Source organism: Sebastes umbrosus, chromosome 5 (genome assembly GCF_015220745.1).
Source record: "Sebastes umbrosus isolate fSebUmb1 chromosome 5, fSebUmb1.pri, whole genome shotgun sequence".
Classification (NCBI taxonomy): Eukaryota; Metazoa; Chordata; class Actinopteri; order Perciformes; family Sebastidae; genus Sebastes; species Sebastes umbrosus.
In genome coordinates, this window is record NC_051273.1 from 26,850,435 (window position 1) to 26,878,299 (window position 27,865).

General features: G+C 41.0%; 1 protein-coding gene across 3 annotated transcripts in view; it reads left to right on the forward strand.

Annotated features, from left to right (window-relative positions):
• mylk4b (myosin light chain kinase family, member 4b) overlaps positions 1–27,865 on the forward strand; it is a 41,295-nt gene that overhangs the window by 9,739 nt on the left and 3,691 nt on the right. Inside the window, exons 1-7 of one of the 3 annotated variants that reach the window (XM_037770135.1) lie at positions 2,161–2,610; positions 20,403–20,484; positions 21,416–21,797; positions 22,415–22,638; positions 23,079–23,184; positions 25,876–25,969; positions 27,729–27,838. In XM_037770135.1, coding sequence (XP_037626063.1) covers positions 2,473–2,610; positions 20,403–20,484; positions 21,416–21,797; positions 22,415–22,638; positions 23,079–23,184; positions 25,876–25,969; positions 27,729–27,838 — 1,136 coding nt within the window. In that variant the 5' untranslated portion in view covers positions 2,161–2,472. Of the gene's footprint in view, positions 1–2,160; positions 2,611–18,026; positions 18,655–20,402; positions 20,485–21,415; positions 21,798–22,414; positions 22,639–23,078; positions 23,185–25,875; positions 25,970–27,728; positions 27,839–27,865 lie in introns of those variants that run through there. The other 2 variants (XM_037770133.1, XM_037770134.1) reach the window with 2 other exon arrangements.

Here is a 27,865-nt window from a genome sequence, read left to right on the forward strand (position 1 = left end):
CCACACTTTACAAACCTGCAGGTCAGCCACCAGATCCCCCAGCTTCATTAAAGGGCGGGTCCATCTTCATTCTTTTCTGTTTTTTTCAAATAACCCCCCCCCACTAAAATAGAAACGCCCGTTAGCGAAAAGCAGTGACGTAGGTTACCAAAGAAAGCTAATGAGTAAGGTTAGGAATAATGTGAATGCTAACACTAGCTGAGTCAAATAACTGAGAGGGTTAGTTCAGATTGTTTTAATTGGGGTTGTATGTATACTCCCGCGTTCTGTGAGGTAAAATTACTGCTTTTGTGAATGTAGTCCGGTGGCTTTGAAGAGAGTGATATAACGACTTCAGTTCCCCATCAGAAAGGGCTGTCTGATGACGAGGTAAAGCGGCTGTGGACGGGAGCAGCAGAAAAACGTATTTTAGACACTTAAAAAATCATTATCATTTAGAATATTTTAACCGCTTTACCTTGCCATCAGACAGCCCTTTCCGACGGAGAACTAAAGTTGTTATATCGCTGTCTTAAAAGCCACCAGACCCATTCACAAAAACAGTAATTTGACCTAACAGAGCACGGGAGTTGCTAGTTTACCGCTGCATCGATCAGTTAGTTTGTTTGTGTTATTGTGTGACTTTCAGATCCGAACTAACGTGGCATCCACAGCAGTATATTGCTTAGCTTCCGTGCCGGTACTCCTGTCTGCTTCTACGGACTGGGAGCATGCCAACCACCATCTAAGTTACTGTATGTGATGTTAATACACTGACTATATGTATATATACTGTATATGTAGCAGTGTCATCATGTAGAAAACCAAAATCAGGTCACTTGGTAAGAAGTCTTTAGAAGGGCTTGGGTAAATAGCATTTTGACACTAAAACATACATACTTTGACCAACATTTTAGTGTTTGAATACATAAGAAACACCACTGGGAAGCTACTTCCCGCGCCCTTTAATAAACTCCAGCCCTGCTCTTTGCAGAGGTTCTCCTCAGATTCCCACTGGGGAATATTTCCCTCCCAGGGGTCATGCTCTGTAACCCGCCCTACACCTGTTGCTGCTTGTTACAGTAAATCAAGCTTACTTTGGATTGTTGCACAATCTTGAAAATCTTAAAACTAAAGCAAATTTTCTGACAACCTGCTAAAAATGGCTGCCTGAAAAAACCTTTGTCGTTTTCATAGAATGATGCTGTTTTCTAGATCAAAATGCCAATGACCAATAGACATTGAATCAAAGATTTTTTTGGGTGAATTTTTTTTTTATATCCTTAAAGGTAAGCAAAATGAGGAGTGCACATATTTCTATATGATTTCCTGAGGTTATTAATCAACATCAAATATTTCATCTTCTCTTAAAGAAATTTGTAAAGGCATGAAGGTTAAAAGTCCTTCATACTGTTAACCAACAAGTCGAGCAGGGCATGGGGAGGGATCTGATCTGCTTGACTCCTTGACTGGTCTCATTCCACTATCCAGTATAAATCATCAGCCACCATCCAGACAGATAGCTGTCGCACACACAGAGGCACTTAAAGTCCAAAAAAGAAACTCTGCAGTTCTCTGCTGACAGCGCAAATGGAGTGGATCTGTACATCTCTGTCTAGGGTTTACTGAATATACATAAGAGGAACAGGAGTGTTTTTGTGTTTTTTTTTCATTTTTAATATCAGAATTTTGCTATTTATTTTTATCTCCCTCTCTATCTTCGCAAGAGTGTCAATCATTTTTTTACGCACCCAAACATTTAGCTGTATACTGAATACAATTAATGGACAATAACATTTAGAAGTCGTCCTTTCTCTCACACAGTGTGGACATAGCAAAAGTCAACTACTTCACTTCTTATTTTACCCTGTACCACATGTGGCCACAGAAAAGGTTAAATTTAGCACCACACAGATGCAGGTGTTTGTTATTTGCACATTTGCCATTGTATGCATCTGCAATAATGCATGTACACGACACAATTGTGTCCATTTGTGAACAGGCAAAGCGACTGCCTGACTGATATACTTAGAGGAGTATGCATGCATGCGTGAAGTGCTGTGTCTGAAGTTAAAGGATACCGCAGGGGTCTCACTAACATACCAGCATGTGATTCTGCGTACAGCAACGACACCCTGAACCCAACACCACCTGTCCCGCTCTCGTCTCAGAGACAGCATGTTCTCTCCTTTTAGGTCCCGGGGCGGGAGGCAGGGAGGAAGCCGTGTGACGGGTGAATGGCTGGCTCGGTGGGCAGGCGGCTTGACAGCACAGGCTCCCTGTTCTCTTCCGAGTCTCTAGTGAGCAAGAGACTGTATTCAATGCAGAGCCACAGGAGCCCGACTATTTCATAATCAACGCCCGCTGTCTCGCCCCATGTCAACAACTTGTTGCACGCCACCTGAAAGTCCTTCGCCACAGGCGGCAGAGAGGAGATAAGACAGACTGCCTGTGCAGGCCGACAGCAGGGACAGGAAGAGGAAGATTTCTATCATGGAGAAATTCCTAAGGGATAAAGATATTTGGATATTAGGGAGTGTGTGTCTGGTGGCCACCTTCCTGTGGGGACGGCTGTGGAAATTATTCTCCACCAAGAAGAGGGGAAGGACCACACCATCTGCAGACATACAGGTAACACAGCGAGAGAAGGTCTGTGCACCTGAGCTACATATGAACAGGTGAATTTGATGCCAGAAGTTCATTCAATCTGAATGAATAGCACAATGGAGAAATCAACAAATCTTTGTTTATTGTACTCAGCTGTCATGTTGGGGATTAAGGCTGAGCCCGATAAGCTGCAGGCCTGCATGAACCGGAAATGAAGTAATGGATGTTCTCACATTATCACCCGCACTAATGCTGCTTTAATGGCCAAAGTTGTGCCAACTAGACAGCTTCTTTTCATCTCGTCACTTTGACAGATTTGACGAAAGTTGTTGTTTGTTGCATTTGAAGTTGTGTTTTCCGGTTTTGTTCGTCTGTTAGATAGCAAAACCTGTTAACAGATTACAATGTAGTTTGGCAGAAAGTTAGGCCATAGAACAAGGAACGAGTGACTAGGTTTTCAGCCCATTCGCCCGAAAAGGCGTATGAATGACATGGTAACGCGCAAGGCATTTAGCGTGTAATTAGAATGCTTTTCTTGCTATTGGTGTGTCATTTGTACGCCATGTAGTCTGTACTGACTATGTGCAATGTAAATGCATCCGATTAAATATGCTACGCTCAGAGCTATTGATGTTGAATAAAAAGCAAGAAAGACTGACTATGGCAGGTGGGAGTGGAGGTGGATGGGTCCAAAGAACACTGGACTTCTAACCAGGAGACCAGTGTTTTGTTTTGTAAGCTACGTTAGTGATGTTTGTCACGTGTTTTTTAGTGATGTCTAGTAGTTGACCTGTTTTCCGTACTAATGTTACATTGTTTCCATACGTATTTTACTTAGTTTACATACTTATTCTAAGGCCAACCATGACGTTTTTCCTAAACCTAACTAAGTGGTTTTGTTGCCTGAACCTAACTGCGGACGTTACCGCGTTAGTTTCGTTGTGTGGCATACAAATGACATGCGAAAGGCCTAAAATGCGTCCTTGTGACACGCGAACTGTCCTTGCTAATGTCAATGTAATGTCATGCTATTAACACGCCTTCCCATGAGTTGAGGTTTTGGTCTGGATCCAAATTTAAAGGAGCTCTTAACATTACAACTAGGGGAATTTGTTTTTGCACATTTTCACTATTTTTTCATGAAATATTACACTTATTTGAATAGAAAATCTGGTGGCTGTGTGCCACGACGTGCATTTAGATGCAGATCTAAATCATGAGCACCCTGGACACAAATGTATCAACAGGTTCTTGTCAGCTCAGACTGTCAATTTTTTTCTCTGCAAAGACGGTTCTTGTGGAGTTTAAATAAGATAAAGGGCGGAATTAAAAACATTTCTATTACAGTGATAATAAATTAACAGATTTAAAGGATTGGAAGCATTGGAAGATATATGCGCTATCTGACTACTTTATAAATCATAATACAGCAAAAATATTATTTTTTTGCTGCACTTAGACCTCCATACTTCATAGCAAAGCTCTGGCTAGTGGAACAGATTACGTGTGGGTGGCTCGATTATCATATCTTTGACTTTGGAAAGAAGACCCTGGAATATCTGAGCTCAGCGATGCCGGCTTTATCTGTGGGTGGCCTAGTTTCTGCTTTCACTCCGAGAAGAGGAGTTGTGTTTCTGGTGATGTGAACATGTTTCAGAACTGATCTTCCCCTGTAGAGCATTACTGACCAATCCGGTCTGTGTGTACGGACTACAGCTGTTTTCCAGGAATTTACTGTATACTGGCACTAAAACTAATCACCTGAGGTATCTCTGGCATCTGTATCGTGTTTGCTGTTATGTTGAACTGCTGACGTGAACTGAACACGTTGCTTTGACAAAACAATGCAACAACAATAGTTTTTGGCAGGTGACGCATCCATCTGTAGCCAGTGTGTGAGCACGGGACAGTCAGTGGAAAACACAACGTCACCTTACATGCGTCACACACTTGTTGTCACCAGCAGTGACATCTCAATTCTGTCCAATAGCACTTAACTGCTCCACCACTCCATCCAGACAAGCCTGTGCCCTCTAGGCTACACATACCATGTTCAGTAATAACCAGTTTATTATGTCAACATAATTTAGCAGGAGGCAGATGTAATTGACTCCTCATAAAGCGTGAGAGCTGCGATGCTTTGAGCAGTTAAAGCCTGTCAGTGTCAGCTCAATATTTTTATTAGTCTCATTCTTCTTGTCTCCGCTGACAGTGGGCTTATTACCGCTAGATTTATAACTCTATTCATCATTTCTACTACCCTGGACAGTTTAGTCCAAATGTGTTAACATGTTGAGATGTCATAGTGGTTTTAATGTGAATAAAATGGTCATAAATAATAGATCAGACGGATCTGAGGGGATTCAAAGTCAAGTTTTTGAAGAAACCTGGGTGTAGAACAGATTAATCCCGTTTAAGTGAGATCTGTCCAAGGTGCTGAAACAACCCTGTTCCTCAGCTGATTGTTAATTAACGTTCCTTACCTGAAACTCGATTTCTATAGCCAGGTTTAATTTACTAACCTGAACACACGCGGGAGCATCTTCAGTTGAACTGGGAGGATTTTCTTCTTCAAATCCAGGTTTACACACAAAAAGCCAGCCTGCAGCATCCTGCGAAAATCAAAGTGACAGTGTCCGTAAAATGTTAACCAGGCAGAAAAGCTCACGTTTCTGTGAATCTTTGTGGGCTCATAAGATTGACATCAGACTGAGCTCCTCTTTATATGCTCTATTGTCTGTATTCATGCAACAGAGACGATTTGACCAATTTACATTTTATTTTTGCACACAATACAGTCTCTGTATTTGTAGTTTTGTGTCACTTGTGTCAAAAGTTATGTGGATAATTGATGTGATAAACGTTTTGTCTTAAAACGTATAACTTTATCATCAAAATGAAGAAAAGAAGATCAATTTTATGCACGTCTTACACGATGAACATACAGCACACAAACAAATGGTTTTATGTGAGGCTTATACAGAGTAAATTGTAGCTTGTGTTAATGTGCGTGAGCATGACTAATGTGACAAGGGCTTCTCCTATTCCAGATTCTCACACTCACATAGCTCGGACCAAATTAGCACACAAACAAATAGAGGAGGGAGGGAAGAACAGAGACAGGGATAGTTTCATGTGATGGATTAAATCATTTAAAGAGACAAAGAAGGTCATTTAATAGTGAATGTGTGTATTTGTCTTATCTTTGATCTTACAATTGACAGAAACATCACATTTTAAAAATACAGTAGCTCGAGGCTTTCATTTGGTATAGGACATTAAGTAAGGAAGAACTATCACAATTTCCAGTTTTTTATTAAAACAGAAAGACTGGAATTTCCTGTTTACTTTTATTATACTCAGGACTAACTCACATTCTGGTTAATGTAAATATTTGAACATTTATTTAGCCACTACTGGTGAATGATGAAATTACCACTTTAGATATCCTGAACTAAGACTTAAGTATTAAAAAAAAACACAACATCAACACTAATACATTCTCACTCTACTGGCATGAATTGTCAAATTATTCTATGGTAGAATTTGATCCAAATTGGGGGAGAAAAGCCTTTACTTTAAAGTCAGGGCTTTAAAATGTTGATGAGAATGTTAATGGACACATCTTACTCCGGAGTATAGGACAGTTTTCCTATAGATTACAACATTTCTGCTTCAAAAACATGTTCTGTATTATGACTAGGGCTGTCTATTGGCAAGAATCGAGCAATACAATAAGAATCATGGTAAGGAAGGTGATATTTTGCAATTTTTTAAATCTAATTTTAGGATTCTGCTATGAATCTTTGCATGTAAACTATTAATTAAAAATGTTATAGTGTTTTTGAGAATCGATACAGTATCGCACAACAAAATATCGTAATACTCAAGTGTATCGATATTTTCCTACACCTCTAACTGTATATTACATTGATCAGTTACACACAAAGACTATCTGTACATTGTGTGAATTGAAGAAAAAGGGGTCTGCAATGAGTTTTTTTTTTTTAATAAATTGAATTAGAACCTACATTTTATTTAGACTTCTAATCCTCGGCTCCCCTGACTCCATGTTTCTTCCTCTGTGTCGCTCTGGTATGAGGACTCCGGGGGAATGTGCTGTTTTTGCCTGGACTCCTCTGGCCTCTCGGCTGGTGTCCACTTTCAGCCGTTTGCATAACTCATTACAGTGCTGATACATAGTGGTGGGGCCTAATACACACACAAACAAAAACACACACACACACACTCAGTACACACAAGTGTAAGTGCTTGCTGGCCTTTACCATGTCTTACTTTCTGAGGTGAGCTGTCAAGTTCATCGAGTGAAATTATTTGTGCTCGAGGTTAGGACTGCTCTAAACTGTCTCCAAGGTTCTTCCCTCAATCCAAAAACTTGTCAGCAGCACACTGACGGGTAGAAACAAACACACACAGTTTGAACTATTAGGTTAAATTTAAAGGACCAGTGTGATCTATTGGCAGAAATGGAATATGATATTAATAAGTATGTTTTCTTTGGTGTATAATCGCCTGATAATTGGGCTGACCCGAATGCTTCAAAGTTTCGACCGTTGCCATGGTAATCGACCTCCAAATCAGTATTCAAATGTTTTGTTTTTCGTTTTTTATATACAAGTACGTAATAATAATGTATAAATCCCCAAATAGCCCATGAAATAAGGAATAATCCCACAGCATTATTCATTATTCATATTAAACATTACTTATTAGACGGATATCGCTGTTTGTTATGTGTGAAGGTGCGCGTGTGTACAGTAGTGCCACAGTCCCAAAGCTTCGAATAGCTTTGAATATTTATCACCAAAGCTTCGAAGCCCAAAAAATGGTATTTGGGATAGCCCTGCCTGATAATAAGAATCATTGTGTTTCCGTTACCTTAGAATGAGCTGTTTATATCTACATAGGGAGCGGGTCCTCTCCGTGGAGTTCGCCATGTTGCGCCGCCATGTTTCAACAGTAGTCCAGAACGGACAAACAAACTCTGTTAACTTTTCCTGCTTGGGCCAGAGTCGATAACGTCTCTTGCTTTACCACTCATTTCCCACATACACACCCACTCTACATACAGGCTCTGCTCCAAATGGCCCCAGAGAGGGCCATTCACGATTTGTCGTTGGCCACCGTGGATCTCCAACAGGCTTGGCACACGGGGAGAGGCTTCAGTTAGTTGCAATTTCCTCACTTAACCGCTAGAAACCGCCAGATCCTAGACACTGGACCCAATGCTTTTGAGTTGGAGTATTTCCCCAATCTTGAAAATGTGAATTTGCGTTCTATGTGTGCCAATTCATGCTGACATTTCCTTGATGCTAGTATTACAGGAAAATTCTGTGAATAGGCAACAGTCATACTGTATTATATCACTAGTGGCAGCGGTATCCTCTACTAGACATCCGGTTATGATACAGTGAGCCAATAAAAAACCTCCAGCAACACCGGTGGAAACATGCATTCTGTGACGGCTGGTGGGTGCGAGGCAACAGAGATACAGTAGGACCCCAATACAGACAAAGCAGGCAGACTGGTAGAGTTCGAGAATTTACCATATAAAGGCACAGTAGCATCACAACTTTCACAATATGGCAGAGAATTAATGGAAATGGGCCGGGTAAATATCTTCAGGGCTGATGAGGAAAGTGGGAACAAGTGAGGCGGTGGGTGGGGAAGGTCAGTTGATTGGTAGGTACTGGAGGGAAAGGGGTTATTACAGGGCAACTGGTAGTGACTGGATGTGGGAGTGAGCTGACTGGGACAGGAGAAAAAGTCAGAGGGGCGTCTGGTGGACAGGTAGATAATGGTGCATTATAATGCACATGTTCAAAAATAAGCTCATGCACACTACATGGAATTAATCACAATTTTGTACCAATGTAAATGAGTAGATGCAGCAGCCCTAGTAGCAGGCTGAAGAGCAATAATGTAATAATAATACATTAATAATACAAACAAAGACAAATTGGGACTATAATAATGAACTGTTTCTGTTGTCAAGGTGATGACAGGCTCTACAGCTAGCTAAAGCTAGGTTAGCTTAGCAGCATCAGATTGAGCCAAATTCAGTCAAATAAACATTTCAGCACTAAACTTACAAAAAACACTTATCTTGGTGAAGTGAAGCAGTATTCCCCTGGTGAGTAAACATTTAGGAAGAGTCCAACAGTCAGAGAAACACTGTCTGCTGTCTTGAAGAAGGCTAAACTTGTTTAATGCTAACTGTTGGCAACAGGTGTTCTGACAGATAGAGCTTCCGGTCAGAGAATGACGTAGCGACACGATGTGCGCATGTGCAGTGCGCAGAGGACACGCCCATCACTTAACAGCGTGGTTTAGGTAACTGTCAGGTGTGTAGATACATTTGGTTAGGGTTACACTAAGGTACGGTTCTTTCAACAGCATTCAAATGATTTTAGATATGGTTGTTACACACAGTTGCCAGTTTTTACGTACCAACTGGAGGTAAACCGGTTCAAAGCAGCGAGCAAAGCACATCAGTGTGCATAGACCAGGGGTCAGCAACCTGAGGCTCTGGAGCCGCATGCGGCTCTTTAGCTCCCCTCCAGTGGCTCCCTGTGGATTTTTTTTTTTAAAATTAGTAGAAATTAATAACTGTTTTTTTTTTGTTTACATTTAAATTTTTATTTATCATTATTGTAGGTTTATGGTACGACGGAACGACGGAGTATTAGGGCCACATTGAGGAAAATAAAATAAATCTGAGATTTCGAGAATAAAGTCATAATATTACGAGAAAGAAAGTCATAATGTTATGAGAATAAAGTCAGAAGTTTAAGAGAAAAAAGTCGTAATATTATGAGAATAAAGTCATAATATTAGTATATATATATATATATATACATATATATATATATGTATAGTAGTGTAGTAGTAGTAATTTTACAAGTTATTTTCTTTTTTTTCCGTAAAGTTATGACTTTATTCGGGTAATATTACGACTTTTTTTCTCGTAAAATTATGACTTTATTCTTATAATATTAAGACTTTTTTTCTCATAAAGTTCTGACTTTATTCTCGTAATACTACGACTTTTTTTCTCGTAAAGTTATGACTTTATTCTGGTAATATTCCGACTTTTTTTCTCGTAAAGTTATGACTTTATTTTCGTAATATTCTGACTCAGTTGTGATTTTTTCCCTACCTCACTGCAAATGTTTTGCGGCTCCAGACAGATTTTTTTTGGCCTAAAATGGCTCTTTTGATAGTAAAGGTTGCTGACCCATGGCATAGAACATAGAACAAATCCCAAGGAAAGGCAGTAGGCCTACAGTACAAAGATATATGGATATACAGTAACATAAAGTTGAATCAATACCTCTTAAAAACATTATGTGTGTATGTGTGTATCTAATAAACTGGCAGCCAGGTGTAGAACATTTAAAAAAACATTTGAATCCAGAAGTGTGGATGTAGCTGGAGTTAAGAGATAGGAGGCATCACTCCAAAATGCTAATATAAGCAGACACAGTGTTAATGTGATGGATTATTGCACATTTCATATCTTTGCTAGTCAATTTTTATAGGGAAATGAATGGCAAGCAGTGGCTGCCTGATTTAAAGGAGAGAAACAAATTTGGAAGTCAAAAACACAATGTATTAAAAACGGTGAGCATTAATGGGAAGTGGTTGAAAATCAGCATACAAATTAGTGTGATACTTGAGGTCTTCTGGCTTGTTTACTTGGAGAGAGCAGAGGTAGTGAATGAGAGCAGGATGGAATGAAGCTGCATTAGTTTTAAGGACCGACACAAAGTCACAACTGGAACTGGTGGGGTTTATAATCTGTCAACATGTGCAGTAGATCTTACATGGCAAACAGTGACAAGTTGGATTCGTGTGAATACATGCGTGTGTGTGTGTAGGGGGTTAGTCGGTCGGGGTTCAAGGTAACCAGAGAACAGCTGGCAGTGACCCTCCACCAAAATGCCATCCTATTGCTTCTAAACTCCCAGGTAGTCATCAGCAGGTTAGTCCTGGGTCTGTGGATCACTTCTGCCATCTTGTGGTAGCAAGACAGAAATGCACCTTCCTTGTTATTACAACACCATATGGTCTGCTGATGATCTTGCATGTTTTAGTTAATTTACTCCTTAAACACCAATATTAATAATAATATAAACATTTAAAATGGCTGCTGACATTTTTGCAAAACATAAAAAAGCTTCACTTAGGTGGACCATTACAAGGAACATCATGTTGGACTTATTGTTGTCAAATATATTATTATCCTACTGTATGCAGAACAAACAGTGCAATACATTTATAAGGCCCATCATGCAGCAATAATGTTGCAGATATTGACAAATATCCTATGCAATTTAGTTTAAATAAACAAATTCAGACAATTCTAAACAGAGTAAACAACAATTAAAGACATTACATTAAGGTAATACATTTAGGAAGAAATAAACGTTCTTGTTTGATTTATCCAAATTTTTAATTCTTAATCTGAATTTCACGCTCTTAAATATCTTGAAGTAATAGCACAGAATGATAAACTCCATTATATAGAATACATTCATGTTTACATTTTTATATTAAAGACCAGTTTCACTCTGCGTAATGTAGGGTTTAATAACTTGATTGATGATTTTAGACAGTAAGAATTTTGAATTTCTCATAAATGTCTTTTTTCTTCCTTTCCTCCAGGGAAGTCGGGCTGAAAGGGCAGAGTTAGTCACCAAATTATTGAAGTCATGTTAATAGTTTTCATATCAATTATTTTTTGGGCTTGTTTACCTCGTTAAAGTCAAATTTTAGACTTTTTTTAGACTTAATTTTTATCAAGCTGTAAGTTTGTGCCGACGATGTAACACTGAGCGATGGAGATATAAAATCCTCTGCTTGAATTCTCCACTAAGCTCTGCTGGTTTTTGTGTGTATGTGTTTGTGTGTGTTCTCTGGACGGTGGGATTGACAGTCATTCCACGAGGTCAGAGGTCACCATTTATCCTGAATCCTCTTTCAAGCGCCAGTCCGGTCACGCCCAGTTGTCTTTATGTTACGTAACGCTGACAGCAAGCAGCAAACTCACGACAACCGAGGGAAATTGGTTGGTGTGTAGAGTCTGTGCACATACTTGTGATGCTTATGTAACATACATTTTACAGGCCTAATAATCGCCCTCTCCAGCACAACCACACACATATACACACACTTTGCTGACGTCATGCAGCACCTCTATACCATGAAAGGAATTTTATAAGTGTCTGTCCTAGGTGGCACGGCAGAGAGAGAGCTTGATGAATGTTATCGCCGCAGCTGAACTGTGAAAGTACAGACTGTCATCAGCCAGTGGTGACACGAGTATATTTGTCAGATAGAACAGCAGCAGGTGGAGCTGCAGAGATAATGCGCCTTCTTTCCATTGTCACTGTATGCGCCAGACGTCCGTCCTCAAGCACCGAGGAATTATACGCCATAAAAAGAGAAATATGAAATAACCTGCCAAACCTCTCTGTGATTCCACCAATATCAGCGCATGTTGCAACTTCGAGCATTGTTCAAACCCATATAACTTGATTTGAATTCTAGTCATGATGCAGAGGTTTCCAAAAATACCAAACGTGTCAGGGTCAATTGTGGGGAAATGTGCTTAACTAGATTGTGTAAAACACATTGAACATTTCCATTTCATAGTGCTGCTATAAAAACATGGTGTCTTGGGTTTGAATATTCGGTCAGACATCACAAGTATGTACTGTACATCGTATGAGCAGAGCAGGCATTTTGGCTTGTCAGAGTAGGAAAAGCACAGGTGCGATTGTTGACATTAAACGACTGCGTTCCACTCAGGTGAGCTAGCCCCAGGGTGCTGGTTTTGTGCATGCTATCTCACTGTTACAACGGTTTACCGGGACACCTAATTGAACTAAGCCATCGTTCCACCTGTGTTTTTCCTACTACGACAAGTTCAAATGTCTGCCGTGAAAAAGGTCTATTGAAAAAGCTACTATAAAATGTAAATAAGTTGTGCATAAATTATATCGTTTCTGCTTAGCAACCTGTTATTACTCATTATAATACACCGGCTGATAAAGACCAACACATTATGACATATTTAGGCTCGGTGCGTTGCTCTCCAGTCATCAATTACATGTTAAAGTGCATCACCACTGAGTATTTGGCACTTTGTTGGCCGTTCAAGTGGTGATGAACTGGGAGAATTTCGGGCTTTACAAGTTGTCAAGGACCCTTTGTTTGCCGTCATTTGAATGCAATTATTTTTGGTCTCAGTGAGGCTGTGTGGGTTGAGTCATGATGTTGGTATGGTGAATCCTTTGTGGGCAGGGATGCCATTTGGAGGGTGGCGTGGGGGGGGTGGGGGAACCCTGGATGATTCAGGGACCCCAGAGCTGGATCAGGGCCCTGGAACATGTCACCAGAGATCAGAGAGCTGCCACTGAGCTGTTGTCAGGGAGCCCAACATTTCTAGTCTATTACAAGGCACACCTATTAGTGACGCAGGTTCAGCTCATGAGAATTAAGTCCTAGTATACAGATCAAATTTGGTAAATTTGGTACTGGGTATTATACTCTGTGAGTGAATGTACATCATTAAAGATTTGAATCGACTGCATGTTATCTTAATATTTACCAGCTGCAACAGTGTGTGGCTGATATTGTTTTCAACCTTGTGAGTCTGTGTGTGAGTCATCATGGCAAAATGTGGTCCTGCAGACACCTACTGTTTTACAGGTGTTTATATGTCTGTCTGTCTGTGGACAGATTTTGTCAACGTGATAGCGTCACAACTGTGTAAGATGCATTCATGAAATTTTGCAGATGTGTAGTTGAGATCAAAATGAAGGCCAAGTTCGAAGATGGGTGTAGTCTGAGCAAGGGTGACGGACGTAGGGGGGTAGGAAGTAGGGAAGGGGCCATTGACCCCCCCACTTTACGCCCCTGGCCCGATTTGGCGTCGCGGCTGGTGTGATCCCATCGCGAGTTGGTCTGTAATTTGCAGTTTGAAAATATTTAGTGAAAATAAAAATGAAGCCAACACACTTTCATTTCTATAAAAGACAAAACGGAAGCACAATCTTTTTCTGCAAAGTTTGTGAGACATCACCGCAACCCGCTTGGAGTCGGCCCGACACCGGAGATGGTCCCTCTCGGGCACAGCTTGGCACTATTTGGCGCGCTAAAACTGGTAATGGAAACACAAATCAGCACGGCATGTCATCACACTCATGCCAAAAGTGCCAATGGAAAAGCCCTATAAGTGCAGTAAAAAGTACAAACTGTAGAGGAGTCTCAAGATATGGAAGTACACAAGTAAAATCTAAGTACTTGAAAATGTGTACTTTACTTGAGTAAATATTTTAAGCTACTTTCCCCACTTCTGCTTTCATTTCAGCTTTTGCTTGCAAAGCTACAGTATTGTTAAATGCGGACTCACGTCATCAGCCATTAGACTGAGGCACACATTTGTTCTGCATGTCACCCAGTCTATTATTGTGGCTCTGAGCTAAAGCTTGTTGCATCCATGTCATCCAGGCCATTGCACTGCAATGTTATTGGATTACCAGACAGTTTGTTGAACTAGAATAAGCATTATGTATTGTCTGTGTCTCACCACACATATAAAGTTACTCAGCAGCAAGACACAGACAATACATAATGCTTATGTATTGTCTGTGTCTTGCTGCTGAGTAACTTTATATGTGTGGTGAGACTGGCGAGGCCGCGTCACTCCCATTCCTAAACTGTACTGCTATACCACACTGGCTCTCGTCTTACCATGTCACATTTACTGACTGGGGATTTCAGTGATTGTCCAACAGGGCACAGTTAAACCTCCCACTGCCCTCAACACCAGACCCAGACCAATCAACCATCACCCTGCTCCTCTGTCTCATCGCCCTTTGTAGAATCTATTTTGCTGGATTGTTTTAGTCGGGCAATTATCTGTCTTTAGTTTTATCAGCCATCTATCACGTTTTCAGACGCCTAATCTTGTGATTGTGGCAAGTCCAATATAAGAAAATAATGGAAGAGTTTGAAGCCAAGAATATGACAATAGGAATGGTGTTTTCCACACTGAGTCTATTGTTATCTATATGGGGCACCCATGAGTGCATTATGATTTTATACCACAGCCCCTTACCACAGGGATAAAGGAACACAATGTTTAAAGCTGCAATAGTCAATATTTCTTTTTATTAACAATGGATCAAATGACTATATGAAAGGAGACGCTTATAGAGACAATTTTCACCTGTCTCTGCAGTTCCCATCAGCTCTACAGAGCATTTTAGTGCCTTTTAGTGACTATAGCTGGTGAACATAGCGGAGCATTTAGCAGCTACATGATACCAAAACAGAGCTTAAAGTAGAGTGAATGTTAGACGTATGTGACTCCAAATGAATGCTAATGTTGCATCGTGTTTGCTAGATGTGTAAATAAGCAACTCTAGGTTAACATGTTTGACATAACAACTTTATAAGGTGATAATATGTTGTGTTTATTGCTTGTTCCACTACCCTCAAGTGGCCAAAAACTCAACCAGTGCTGCTTTAAAGGTACAGTGTTTAGCATTTAGAGGGATCTATTGGCAGAAATGGAATATGATATTAATGAGTATGTTTTCTTTTGTGTAGAATCACTTGAAAATAAGAATAGTTGTGTTTTTGTTACCTTTGAATGAGCCATTATATTTATGTACAGAGCGGGTCCAGCTGCCATGTTTCTACAGAAGCCCAGAACAGACAAACCAAACCCTGGTTCTAGGGCCATTCGCATTTAGAAAGACATGTACTGTACTGTTGTTTCTGTCTAATTTTAGGTGAAGTGGCCCTTTAAATTCCTGGATAGCTACAGTACATAGGAGTTGCAGTGCTATATGTCAATCTCCGACAAACAAAGACATTGTATTCATGTTTACAAACTGGATTAGTGTTAAAGCCCATCCTGATCAGTGATCTCCTTTGTCCGTCCAGTGTATGTCCACAGCATGTCCACAGTATGTCCACAGTATGTACTCTGTTTGCACTTGTACAGTGTCTTCTTTCATTCTCACCTTAGCTGGTAAATGGGCAGCAGGAATACGTGTTAAACCTGACAGCTGACGAGCTGTCTGTACTGGGAACAGTGCAAGGGACAGGTTATAGGTCAGTTTTTTCCGGTGCTGACAGATGGGTGCCAGTATATAGGCGCTGGTGCTTTGTCACCCTGCCCACTCCAGATATCGCTGCACTGTGACGTGGAAAAGTTCGAGACCAATGTGTACAGTCAGACGCGTCTCAATAAGTGTCAATCGTTTGTCTCTGTTCATGAACTTCCGTGTCCATGTGTGTATCTGTGTCAGTTTGTCCTATTTAATTCTCAGCAGCAACACATGTGCATTAAGTTTCCTCTCCCACAATCCCCTTCTCCTCTGTATCAACAGTTCTTAGGTGTCAGTGGCATCACCTGTTTCCTGTTTTCTCCCGTTGTCTTGGCCCTCACGTTGCACAAGTTGTCAGTCTATATCGGGAACTTTGCAGACACCAGATGAAACAAATCTTTTTTCAAATGTCCTCAAATATGTCCTTTTGCAAAATGCTTAAGGGAAAACCTTCTGTTTCAGATTCAGTGAGATAGCCTCTTTTCTTTTCACAAAAAGTTTTTTTTGTATTTGAATACAACATTTGGCAGGGAAACAGAATGTTTACTGTAATACAAAAATTGACAAAAAAAGATGTGATTCAATTAGTAGAATTTTAAATAAGCCACAATATTAACAAGAAATGGATAATTACTAGTATTTAAAAACAAAAATACATGTACATGATTTTCTTTACAGCAATATTTAATATTCATATGTAACCATTCCTTTTTCTATTCAACAAAGGGGGTGATTTGGGAACTTGGTAGAAAGTATACAGATTCAATTTGTGTATGTGCTATAATAAGTATCCATAGAAGAATTACCGGTTGTTCTCGTATATTATTAGGGACGTACCTATGAAAAGTTATACACTGTTATTCGTATATATCCAGTAGGCAGAATGTTTTTGGCATCATTGGGCAAAAATTCCATAATAACCTTTCAGCATATTGTAATTCAAGTGTTCTGAGAGAAAACTAGACTTCTGCACCTCCTCATCATGGCTCTGTTTTCAGACTTTAGAATATCTAGCCTGTAACGGGAGACTTTGGCCAATCACAGGTCATTTCAGAGAGAGAGAGAGAGCGTTCCTATTGGCTGTGCTCCCGCTGGTGGGCGGTGCTTGGTATTTCCTCAACAGATCTCAACATGGCTGCCGGGTCACAAACTTTCTCATTGCACAGCTAAACAGTACACTACAAGAGGTTTCTGAAAACATTTGAGGCGAGAAATAGGCATTACAGTAACAGAATATTGATTCATATTTGGACACAGAGGCACATGATTTTTTTCAGATTACTTGTCTCATGCACTACTGTCAGGATATAGTGATCGTTTTATAAAAATAACTTCTTTTTTTTATCATATCTGCTCAATTTCTACCCACTGCAGCTTTAAGTTATGCCACTTCTGACATTATTTTAACCCAAACCACCATCTTTTCCAAAACCTAACAAAGTAGTTTTGTGGCATAAACCTTACCAAGTTGTTTCCTGTGAAGACGGAAGTTTATTTTGAAAAGAAACAACAAACCGTTGTATGAGGATATTATATGTTGAATTACTCGAATGAACTTTCCCAACATTAAAAACAAGACTTGAGTTATCTTAAGCGAAGAACTTTTTTGTAGTTGATGTTGTTTTTTTGAGCAAGTCATGACCTTGGGAATTATTGGCAGTTATGCAATGTTCTGCTGACACATCAACAAAAACATTATGAGAACTGTGTGGCATTTGACGAGGTTCAGAAATACCCACAATGCTCGAGTCTTTAACAGAGGTTCAAGTGGTTAATAACGTTTTTGAGGCCTTGCACACGCATGCACCTGTCAACCCACTTCCTATTATGGAACAATGTGAAAACCATATACTTCCATATAGAAAATAAGATCCATGTACTAGACAATATACTGTAAACTAATACTACCACATCTGCTGAAACTTTGCACGAGTCCTTAATTGTTCCAGATTTGATGTTCTTTGTTATTGGCTGTACATTTTATTTGTTTGTCTTACTTTTTACGGCGTCATATTTCAGTCCCAGATTCTTGGGATTCTGACACCCTGACTGAAGGGCTTTTGAAGTGTCTCAAATGTCACATAGCGATCCTCTCCAGCATCTCCCCCCTAACCCACATCAATCCCCAACTGCACACCAGAGCCCTCAGCTCTTATCGCTGGCCACTCACAGGCCCTGACGTCCACTGGGGGGCTGCGCTTTAATTTGGAGGACAGCCATGTGCTATTCTTAAAACTCAACTCTGTGGTGCAGCGTTGAGGGAGAGATCTCTGTTCTCCCTCCACTTCTTTTCTTCTGCCTCTCTGGTAATATGGTTTTTGTTGCCGTTTCCATCGAGCCTGCATGAAAGTGAACAGATTTGTGAGAGAACGTCTGCTGTAAATCAGTCATGAGCTCCAGCCTGGTCAACTCTTTAGCCAAAGTCTATGATCCAAAGCCTCTTCATGGTCAGAAGCCTGGTGGAAGGAAGCTCTCACTTAATGGATCAGACAAGTCCCAAGCTTCTTCTTCATCATCACCTTCCTCGCCCAATCATGACGCCACTCTGCGCTGCGTGGAGAGCAGAATGGACTCACTGAGCTCCCAGATGGAGCGCTTGCTCAGCATGCAGCAGACCGTCTTGACCCGGCTGGATGGCCTGTCCCTGGACGTCAGGGGCATGGGTCGGGATCTGGCCTCTATGCGAGAAGAGGGCCACGGGGGCAGACGCGGGCCTGGGGCGGACACGGCGTGCAGAGAGCTGCGTGGGGCCGTGGAGAAGGCCGGCGAGTGGATGGAGAGTCAGGGACGCAGGCTGGAAGGGGTGGAGAGGCTGGTGGAGGGCACCCAGCAGGTGATCAGCTTCATTGGGGAGGTGGTGAAGAGCTCCAGGCTGGTGGAGCTGCTCTTTAAACAGCCGGGAAAGAAGGCTAACAAGAAGGTGAGAGATTTATTACAAGCAAGGTTTTCCTGCAAGAAGTGGCCTCAAAATCAAACGTTTTTCCGTCTAGTTTTCTGTTCTCCAACATTGAGTACTTTGTGGAAGGTGCGGTGCAATGCTCTCATAGTGGCTCTATTACTTTGTGCTGCGTCACTAATGTCAACATAGTGAGGGATCTAATTGCATTGTGATCATGGCGCCAGATGCATTCAGCGCTCTCCGAAAGGTTGCTAATCCTCTTTGATGTGACCTCTTTGCAGCGACATTATAAATAGCTGGCTCTAAAACCTGTAGTATAGGTAAAATACATACAGTAACAGTGTGTAACATCTGGCGGCATCTAGGTATGGTTGCAGATTGCAACCTTTACCGTGTGCCAAGCGTGTAGAAGAACTACGGTGGCCGACGTGAAAACGCAAATCTAGAGCTGTTAGAAGAGTAGTAAGAGTAGCGTAAGTCATTTGGAGAATAGCAGAGCCAGTGCGTAGAGTGTGTGTGTACCTGGGGTTAACTTCGGAGCATGTAACGTTATCGACTCCGGGCCAAGCAGGAAAAGTTAACACAGTGGTTTGTCCGTTCTGGGCTACTGTAGAAACATGGCGGACTCCTTGAAGAGGACCCGCTCCTAGATATAAACGGCTCATTCTAAGGAAATGAAAACACAACGATTCTTATTTTCAGGTGATTCCACACTAAAGAAAACATATATTATATTCCATTTCTGCCAATAGATCCGCCTAAATGTTACACACTGGTCCTTGAAATGGCTCCTAACAGGTTTTTTAAATTTGCATGTAATGCTGCTACTTATTCCTAATTGTTCTGATATGGCTCCTTCTTGTACATCTATAATTAGCTCTGTTGTACATGCCTCTGTAATGTTAAGTAATTTTCCTTTGTGTGGTGATTTTCATTTGCCTCTGAGGTGTAATTGACTGGAGTCAGACTGGTTATCTTATCCAAACTATGTCTTTATCAGCGCAGCAGCTTGTTGGACTGCGGCTGCACAGGCCCTATTTAGCGATAGTGTGGCCTGTTCTGAAGCCTTTGTTATTCTTGATCCTTGGAGCAATATGAACTATGTACCGAGGACTGTTGCATAGTTTCTGCTGCCCTATCCTTGCAGGATATCTGTGTATGTTTGTGTGTGAGATGGGATATCTTGAATTCTGCTGATTCAGAAGCTGTTTTTAGGAATGGGTGTGTTGTTAAGCAAACAGATTTATTACACCAGACAGCCTCTGTCAGACATATTAGATGACAGAAAAACGGTAGCAGGGATCACCTGAACTTCTGTTCTGCCATCCTGTAAAGTGTCATGCATTGAAATGTATATCTTTTACTGATACTGCTCTTATATCATGTTCTTTTCTTGCTATATAGTATATGTGGGAATAAGTGTAAATAAAACCTGTGTTGTGCAGCATGTCGTCTGCTGATATGTGACCTTTGGTCTTTCTCCTGGACGAGGCATCCGTCCCGCAGAACATTATACTTCAGTTACAGGGGCAACCGTAGCAACACTAACAAACACTTGCTGTCTGACTATTGCGCAAATGGAAACACATATACACCGACTCATGAATTACTTTTGACCCCATTGACCCCATTGATGTGAAAATGAATTGCTGCGAATATAAGAGCTCAGAGTTTGGATTTGTTAAACCTGGTTCAAGTTTTGTCCACGTCTGTCACTTTATAGATGCATTGTCTAATGCTTGATCTTTGTTTCTTCTTTCTGCAACAAGGCAAAGGATGACAAGGATAAAGCCAAACTGAGCCTTAAGGGCTTGAAAGCCCAGAAGAAGAGGAGACCTACGGACACGTCAGGTAGGCTCCAACAGGAAATATCTCTTAACCTTTAATCACCTGAGTTTATGTAGGGACGTGCACTCTATCTTTGTTCTTTGACAATCTGCTGGAATAGATATGGACTATAGACCGACCAATACTGGATCTTTCAAACCAATATCAATACGTGGGTGTTTAAAAATTGGATGAGATATCAGCAGATAGTCAAAACACATGACTTAAAGGACAGTGTTTAGGATTTGGCGGCATCTAGTGGTGTGGTTGCAGATTGCAACCAACTGAGTACCCCTGTGCTCATTCCTTTCCAAGACTGTGCACAGCGTTCGCCTTGCTCAGAGGCCATCCTTACCATAATGACACTTTTGGAGTAACGGAAGTCAGACAGCGGCTGGCGGTGTCACTTTGCACTCTGTGGCTCATGATACCGCAGTTTCACAAGCATGTCAGAGAACTACGGTGGCCTTCAGGTAATGCAAAAATGCCAAAGGCTCTTTGCTCTCTTAGTTTCAGGTGATTATGCACTATTGAAAACATTATGAATATTATATTAAATTTCTACTTATAGATCCCTGAAATGTTACACACTGTTCCTTTAAACAAACGATCTTGGTACATATCCCTTAGATTCGTTTTTTGTTTTTTTTATTGAAACCAAAATAGTGGGACATTTTACAGTGTGAAAAGTGCTCTCTAGTGGACAAAGTATGCAATGGTGACACTGTTTCTAAATTTCCTCCAAACCTAATTTGGCATTTTCCATCCAGCCCCTGCTGGGGTAAAAGATATTGCATAGAATATATACTAGTTTATGTCAGGAGTGAATTGTATCCATGCCAGGGTCACCAATTTCCAAAACACATTGATTTTTTTTATGTAATAGCAATAGAAACGTCCACACAGAGTGGCGATAATCCCTTATGGTTGTTTGCTCTGTTTGTTGCCATGTCAGACACTTCCTCGCTGAACGAGCCTGTGCTGCAGGAACAGGTGGAAAAGCTCAACAGGCAGAACGCTGAGCTTTCCAATGGACAGGCAGAGGATGACAGTCAGATTGGGGAGGACCGGGGAAGTGGAGGAAAAAGACAGGAGTCGACGGAGCTGATCCTGGAAGGTTCACACACCTCTACTGCCCAGTCAGAAAAGGAGAAAGAAGAGGAAGCGGAGGGGAGTGTCTTTGAGGAGTCAGAGGAAGAGGAGGAAAAGGCAGAAGAACAGGATGTAAAAGTGGAGGATGATGGGACGGAAAAGAGTAAAGGAGAGGCAGAAGAGTCGGAAAAGGCCCCGAGTGCCATCACAGATATCTGCACAACCTCTCTCCTACCACAGGAAAGGTATTTCCAGCCAATCACGATTCATTCTGATGCTATCATTTATATAACTGTGTGTCAATATTGTGTTTATTTTCATTTCTTATATTTATTTTATGTATATGCAAGTCACACAAGTCAGTTAAGAGCAAATTGTTTTGGGGAAGGAGAAGAAAAATAAAACATAAAATACTGTAAGGTTTAGAAGTTAATTCATATATTTGAGTTAAGTTACTAAAAATATAGTTACAATGTTTACACAGTTAATTATTTACATATTTATGTTTACAAGATTATTATTTACATATTTACATGTTCAAATATTTACGGCAGCATCTTCGAAATAGTTATAATGATATCTTGAATCTGCAGTATCTTCCTGACATTTACCTTAGTCCAGGTCCTTCTGGCCTCTGATTGGTTAGTTCTACGACTTGTGAGTTAGGAACAAGGAAGTGTTGTTGTTGTGAAACAGATGAAGCGGGAAGAACAGTAAAGTGGCTGCTTAAAAAGTTATCCGTCTCCATCCTGCATGTTTATTCTCCTCCACCACCACACAACGAACCCTCACGTTACAATACTTTATTGAATAAAGTAAAATGTTCAAAGTGCTCAGTATTTTCTTTCATCATCATGTGTAGCTGTGAGGAGGTCGGCGATGTGGCCACTTGCAGCAAACGTCGTGTCACAGAAGAAGACCTGGTGAAGGACGACCTCAAGAAGAGCCGAGTGGAAGAGAGTGAAGCTGCTGACGGAGAGGTGGTGAAAGGCAGCGAGCCTCGGGCCTCCAAGTCTGACGAAGTAAAGGCAGAGGTGGAAGAGGAGGGGAAGGAGGAAGAGTCAGCGGTGAAGGAATTTGTTATTGGTGAGACGTTATGTTTTTACAGTGCATGAATGCTTGAGAAACAAATCAACTTTTTTATAATTTGATCCATTAAAGATGCATGTAGGGCTGATGATCCTGGCTATGGTCCTGTTTGAAATGGATCCACTTCGTGTCACATTCATGTGCAGCAGGCTCTCCATGGAGAGACCCAACTTGGTTGTTTAGTTGGTGACATTTAACTTATCGTTCCTCAGACTTTGAAGCAGATCCAGTGTCATAACACCATGGCCGTTCGAGCGTCACTAACATGTCAGTCGGCACAGCTGGCAGAGCAGATAATGAGACGTTGGCATGCTGCTATTTTGATCCACTTTGTTTCTGGGAACCGAGGCCTCTTCCTCTGTCTCTGTTTCACACTCTCTGTTCTCAGCAACAGCAAATTCTTCTTTTTATTCTGTATTTCTTTATGGTTTCTTCAGACATGAGCCCTCCACCGTTGGCACCTTTTGAACACCGCATCGTGACTCCCAAACCCCATCCGATAGCCACCTATTACACCATCAACAGGGACGAGGTCCTGGGAGGGTGAGTACCACCGAATACCCGCCTCTAAAGAGCTTGTTTTCATTTTGCTCGGTTACAGCCACGCAGACAATTCAACACATCGGTCCCTCAGCCTGTGTGGGGACGCCTAATCATTTTTTTCCTAGACCTTTTTATTGCCCCCCTAAAGGGCATTTGATTGTGAGCCTTGGGTGGTGGTGGTGGTGGTGGGGGGGGGGGGGGGGGGGGGGCGCTATTTCTTGTGAAATAGCGGGCCTCTCTGATGTAATAGGCCGGTGCTAAATCCTGCCTCTAGAACTGGAGATTACCCGTCAGCACGCAAGCACATTCCTCAAATTACTGACATAATGACACAGTATAAAGCCCTAATTGCTGTATGACTGAAGGAGCCATTATGATGATTAATAATTATTTAAAAGATGTTTTTAATCTGAGTTATTTTTTTTTAATTAATTGATTATTGTTTGGTAAAAATAGCAAAAAAAGAAAATGCTCATCACAAGTTCCCCGAGCCAAAAATGACATCTTAAAATTGTGTGTTTTGTCAGACTACCAATCTAAAATCTAAATTTAAGATTATATAAAACAGATAATAGCAGAAAATTCTTTGTTTGATGTGCTGGAACCAGAAATTATTTGGAAGATGACCATGAGAAATTACTCGAAGCATCAGTGGGTAGAAATGGAGCAAAAATTATTACGGTCACTATATCCTGACAGTAGTACATGAGACAGGTAATCTGAAAAAAATCATGTGTCCTCCGGTTCTCCTAATGGCATCTGCAAGATTTCACAGACCGCAGGAAAACAACCAGTCAGAGCCGAACTGGAGCCTGGCGTCCAGCTGCCATCTCTGAGCGCAACGAGTCAATCACTCGCGAACTCCGACCAAACGGTCAAACTAGGCAGCGCTGATCAAATATGAATCAATATTCTGTTACTGTAATGCCTATTTCTCACCTCAAATGTTTTCAGAAACATCATGTAGTGTACTGTTTGGGTGTAAAATGAGAATGTTTGTGACTAGGCCGCCATGTTGAGATCAGTTGAGGAAATACCAAGCATCGCCCACCAGCCGGAAGCACAGCCAATAGGAACGCTCTCTCTGAAATGACCTGTGATTGGCCAAAGTCTCCCGTCACGGGCTAGATTTTTTAAAGCCTGAAAACAGAGCCATGAGGAGGAGCAGAAGTCTAGTTTTCTCTCAGAACACTTGAATTACAATATGCTGAAAGGTTATTATGGAATTTTTGCCTAATGATGCCAAAAACATTCTGCCTACTGAAGCTTTAAATTATTGCGCATCATCATTATCGTGTAATCCTTTCAGCACTAGAATAAGTGTTTTATAATTAGGGCCCGAGCACGAAAGTGCCAGGACCCCAGCGGTGTCCTGGCACAAAAGTGCAAGGAAACCTATTGTTTTTCTAAGTATTATTCTTTTTCTGCCGGGAGATTGCCTTTTTGGGACCTTAGCCATCCCCAAAAACTCACCAAAAGTGGAATATGTGTCAGAACTGGTGGGAAATTCAATGTTCTGGAGTGATTGGGCTCGGGTGTCACCAGCGGGCGAGATAGCGCCCCCGAATGTAGGCAGTTTTTAAGAGAAAGTTTCTTCAATCGTCACGAAATTCAAGTATGTCATTGCTCACATCCTCATACCTGGAATAAATATTTGCGAGATTTTTTCGGCCAGCAGGAAGTCAGCCATCGTGGACTTCCTGCGTTTTTTTTAAATTTACGAACACATGTTTGAGGACTTTAGGGTGAACAAAAACTCATGAAACTTTACACGCACATCCAAACTAGTAATTACTTTGATTTAGTGGTGAAATTTTGCTTGGGCGTGGCATGTTGGCTCTCTAGCGCCCCCTTATGTCTTTTAGCATTTGAACATGCCTTTGACGCCCTTGGTATACTCGAAAACTCATGAAAGTTGTCAAAAAGATGGACACCTGTGAACTTTACGTGAACGTACAGTTTTTGGGTTCAGCGTGTTTAGCCGGCTCTATAGCGCCCCCTAACGCGTGGAAGGCTTTAGTTTGGTCAAAGTTGATCCTATATTCATGAAATTTGGTAGGCACATCCTGTTCATTATTGCTAACATATTCCTCATTGGGTTTCATTAGCTCCGCCACCCGGAAGTCGGCCATCTTGAATTTTGTGTTTTTCATGTAATTTATGTATTTTATGCATACTTTTACGAACTCCTCCTAGAGATTTATCCCGATCATATTCAAATTTGGTCAGTAGTATCTTAAGACCTTTTTTTCATGAAACGGTGTTGACGTGGCGTGGCGGAGAATTTAAATGATTCGCCATGACACAGGAAGCTGTTGTAAATTGACTTTACATAGTCCAATCTGCTCCAAACTTCACAAGCTGGATAATAGTCCAGGCCTGAAGACATATATGTGGTATTATGAGTGAAAGTCATAACGCCCCCTACAGGAAACAGGAAATTGTTGTAAATTGACTATACATTGTCCAATCTTCCCCAAATTTGACATGTTTTATAAGAGTCTTGGCCTGAAGACATGTACGTGCCCCAACGTACGCGTTCCCAAGACGTTTCCGCAGGGGCGAGGGCCCGTTCATCGCTGCTCGCAGCTTTAATTATTTATAAATTTCTAGGATGGTTCTTCTTCTACTTTGCCCCTACTGTCCACGTATGTGCTTGACTCATCTATGTATTTGCTTTTCGTTCATTAGGGGACGTTTTGGACAAGTCCACAAGTGCGTGGAGAACTCGTCTGGTATGATGTTGGCTGCCAAGATCATCAAGGCCAAGAGCCAGAAAGAGAAGGTGCAGTAATGATCGGATGCCTGTTTTCCCAGACGGTCTAATGGATGGTTACTTATATCATTGCTAAGAACCATAATGAATTACATTTTAAAAATAGATCACCAGCACAGAGGGCGTGGGCATGTGGCAGTTTGTCAGCCTCATTTATTGTGTCTTTCTTGTTCTGGGTCATCCGAAAAGGATGTGAGAGAGGTCAGATGCCTGAGCATACTGTAGCTCTGTGGTTACATTATCATGTGAGATATTCAAAAAGATCAGAGCCGGCCAAACACACAGCCAAATCCTTGGCTGGCTCATGTTGCTGTCAGTGATCCTCTGTGACAAAACTGACTGTGAAGGCAAGTGATATACAGTCCATACAGATAATATAGTGTGCAAGGGTTAGAGTCCGTGACACAGTACAACCTAAATAAAGATGCCCAAACTACAACAAGTACCTGATGCCAGCAGATCTTCATACATCCAGTGGCTGCATCTTCTTTTTCAATTCATCCCCTGCAAAATCTGTATGTGAATCAGATTTATTGCCAAGCAGGTTTTCACATACAAGGAATCTGCCTTAGTGTTTTAGTGCATAACAATAAACATAAATCAAAATAAAAGCAAGTACATGAAAAGTCAAGAAACATAAATATAGAATAGAAAAATGTACATTCAAAATATGAAAAAATACTATAAAAATATGTACAATATATCTGTTAAAATGAAAGAGCTGCAAAGTTTTGTGTAGGAATGTGCAAAATACCGACATAAATATTGAATATTTACATTACATTTATTTAGCTGATGCTTTCTATCCAAAGTGACTTATACAATAAGGTCCTTCAACATGCAGGCTGGGCTCATACACTGATTGTAACTATGCCTACGAAAGGTGATGCACTGTAATTCGTATATATACCATGAAATCAATTTGTGTGCAATTAACGTAATCGTGAATCAAGAAATATAAACGCCGCGTAGGGAGGAGGTCATGGTGGATGGGTGGGTCAAAAAACACCAGACTTTCGCCCCGGAGACTGCTGTTAGTACCCCGTGTGAAACCAGAAGTCAATGTTGATTGATTTGTCATGTAAGTTACTAAGTAGTTATGTTGCCTAATCCTAACCAAGTCGATCTTTTCCTAAACTTAACTAAATAGCTTTCTTGCCTAAACGAAGTTGTTTCCTGCGAAGACGGAAGTTTATTTTGAAAAGACTGTGTACTGTACATGTAATGAACGGAAATTGACACGTGTTGCTGGACAATTGTAGGAAAACAAACAAAAAAGGAGGAACAACCTTTCAGTAAAATATCGTACGAACCGTTATATGAATATATGTTGAACCATGTGGATACAACCCCAAAATTGCAAGAATCATGCATGTACATCGAGTTCATCAAACATGCTGAACTGTTTCCAAGTGCTACATTTAGAAACAATGCGTTGATAAATTATTGCTAAAAAGGTGCTAAAAAATCCCTGAATCAAGTCTAATTTAAGTGGTAACTACACTTCATAATAGGTTAATTTCTGTATTTACGGTGAAGCAGCTGCAAGAAATCAAATTAACAGTAGCTCACACAATAATGGACATAATAATGAACTTCATTACTTCATTAACAGTTCTGTTGTTAATGGACTTCTAAAAATCGCTCCACAAACACACACATATTATATCTACTTCTATGGTTTTCTAACACTTTGTGTGTTTACCCCTACCTCACTGTGTGTGTGTGTGTGTTAACTGACTTGTATGTGTTTCTGTCTTTCTCTCAGGATGTGGTGAGGAATGAGGTCCAGGTGATGAACCAGCTCAACCACGCCAACCTCATCCAGCTGTACGCCGCCTTTGAGTCGCGCCATGACATCATCCTGGTCATGGAATAGTAAGTCCGGGTACCTGCATTCCTCTG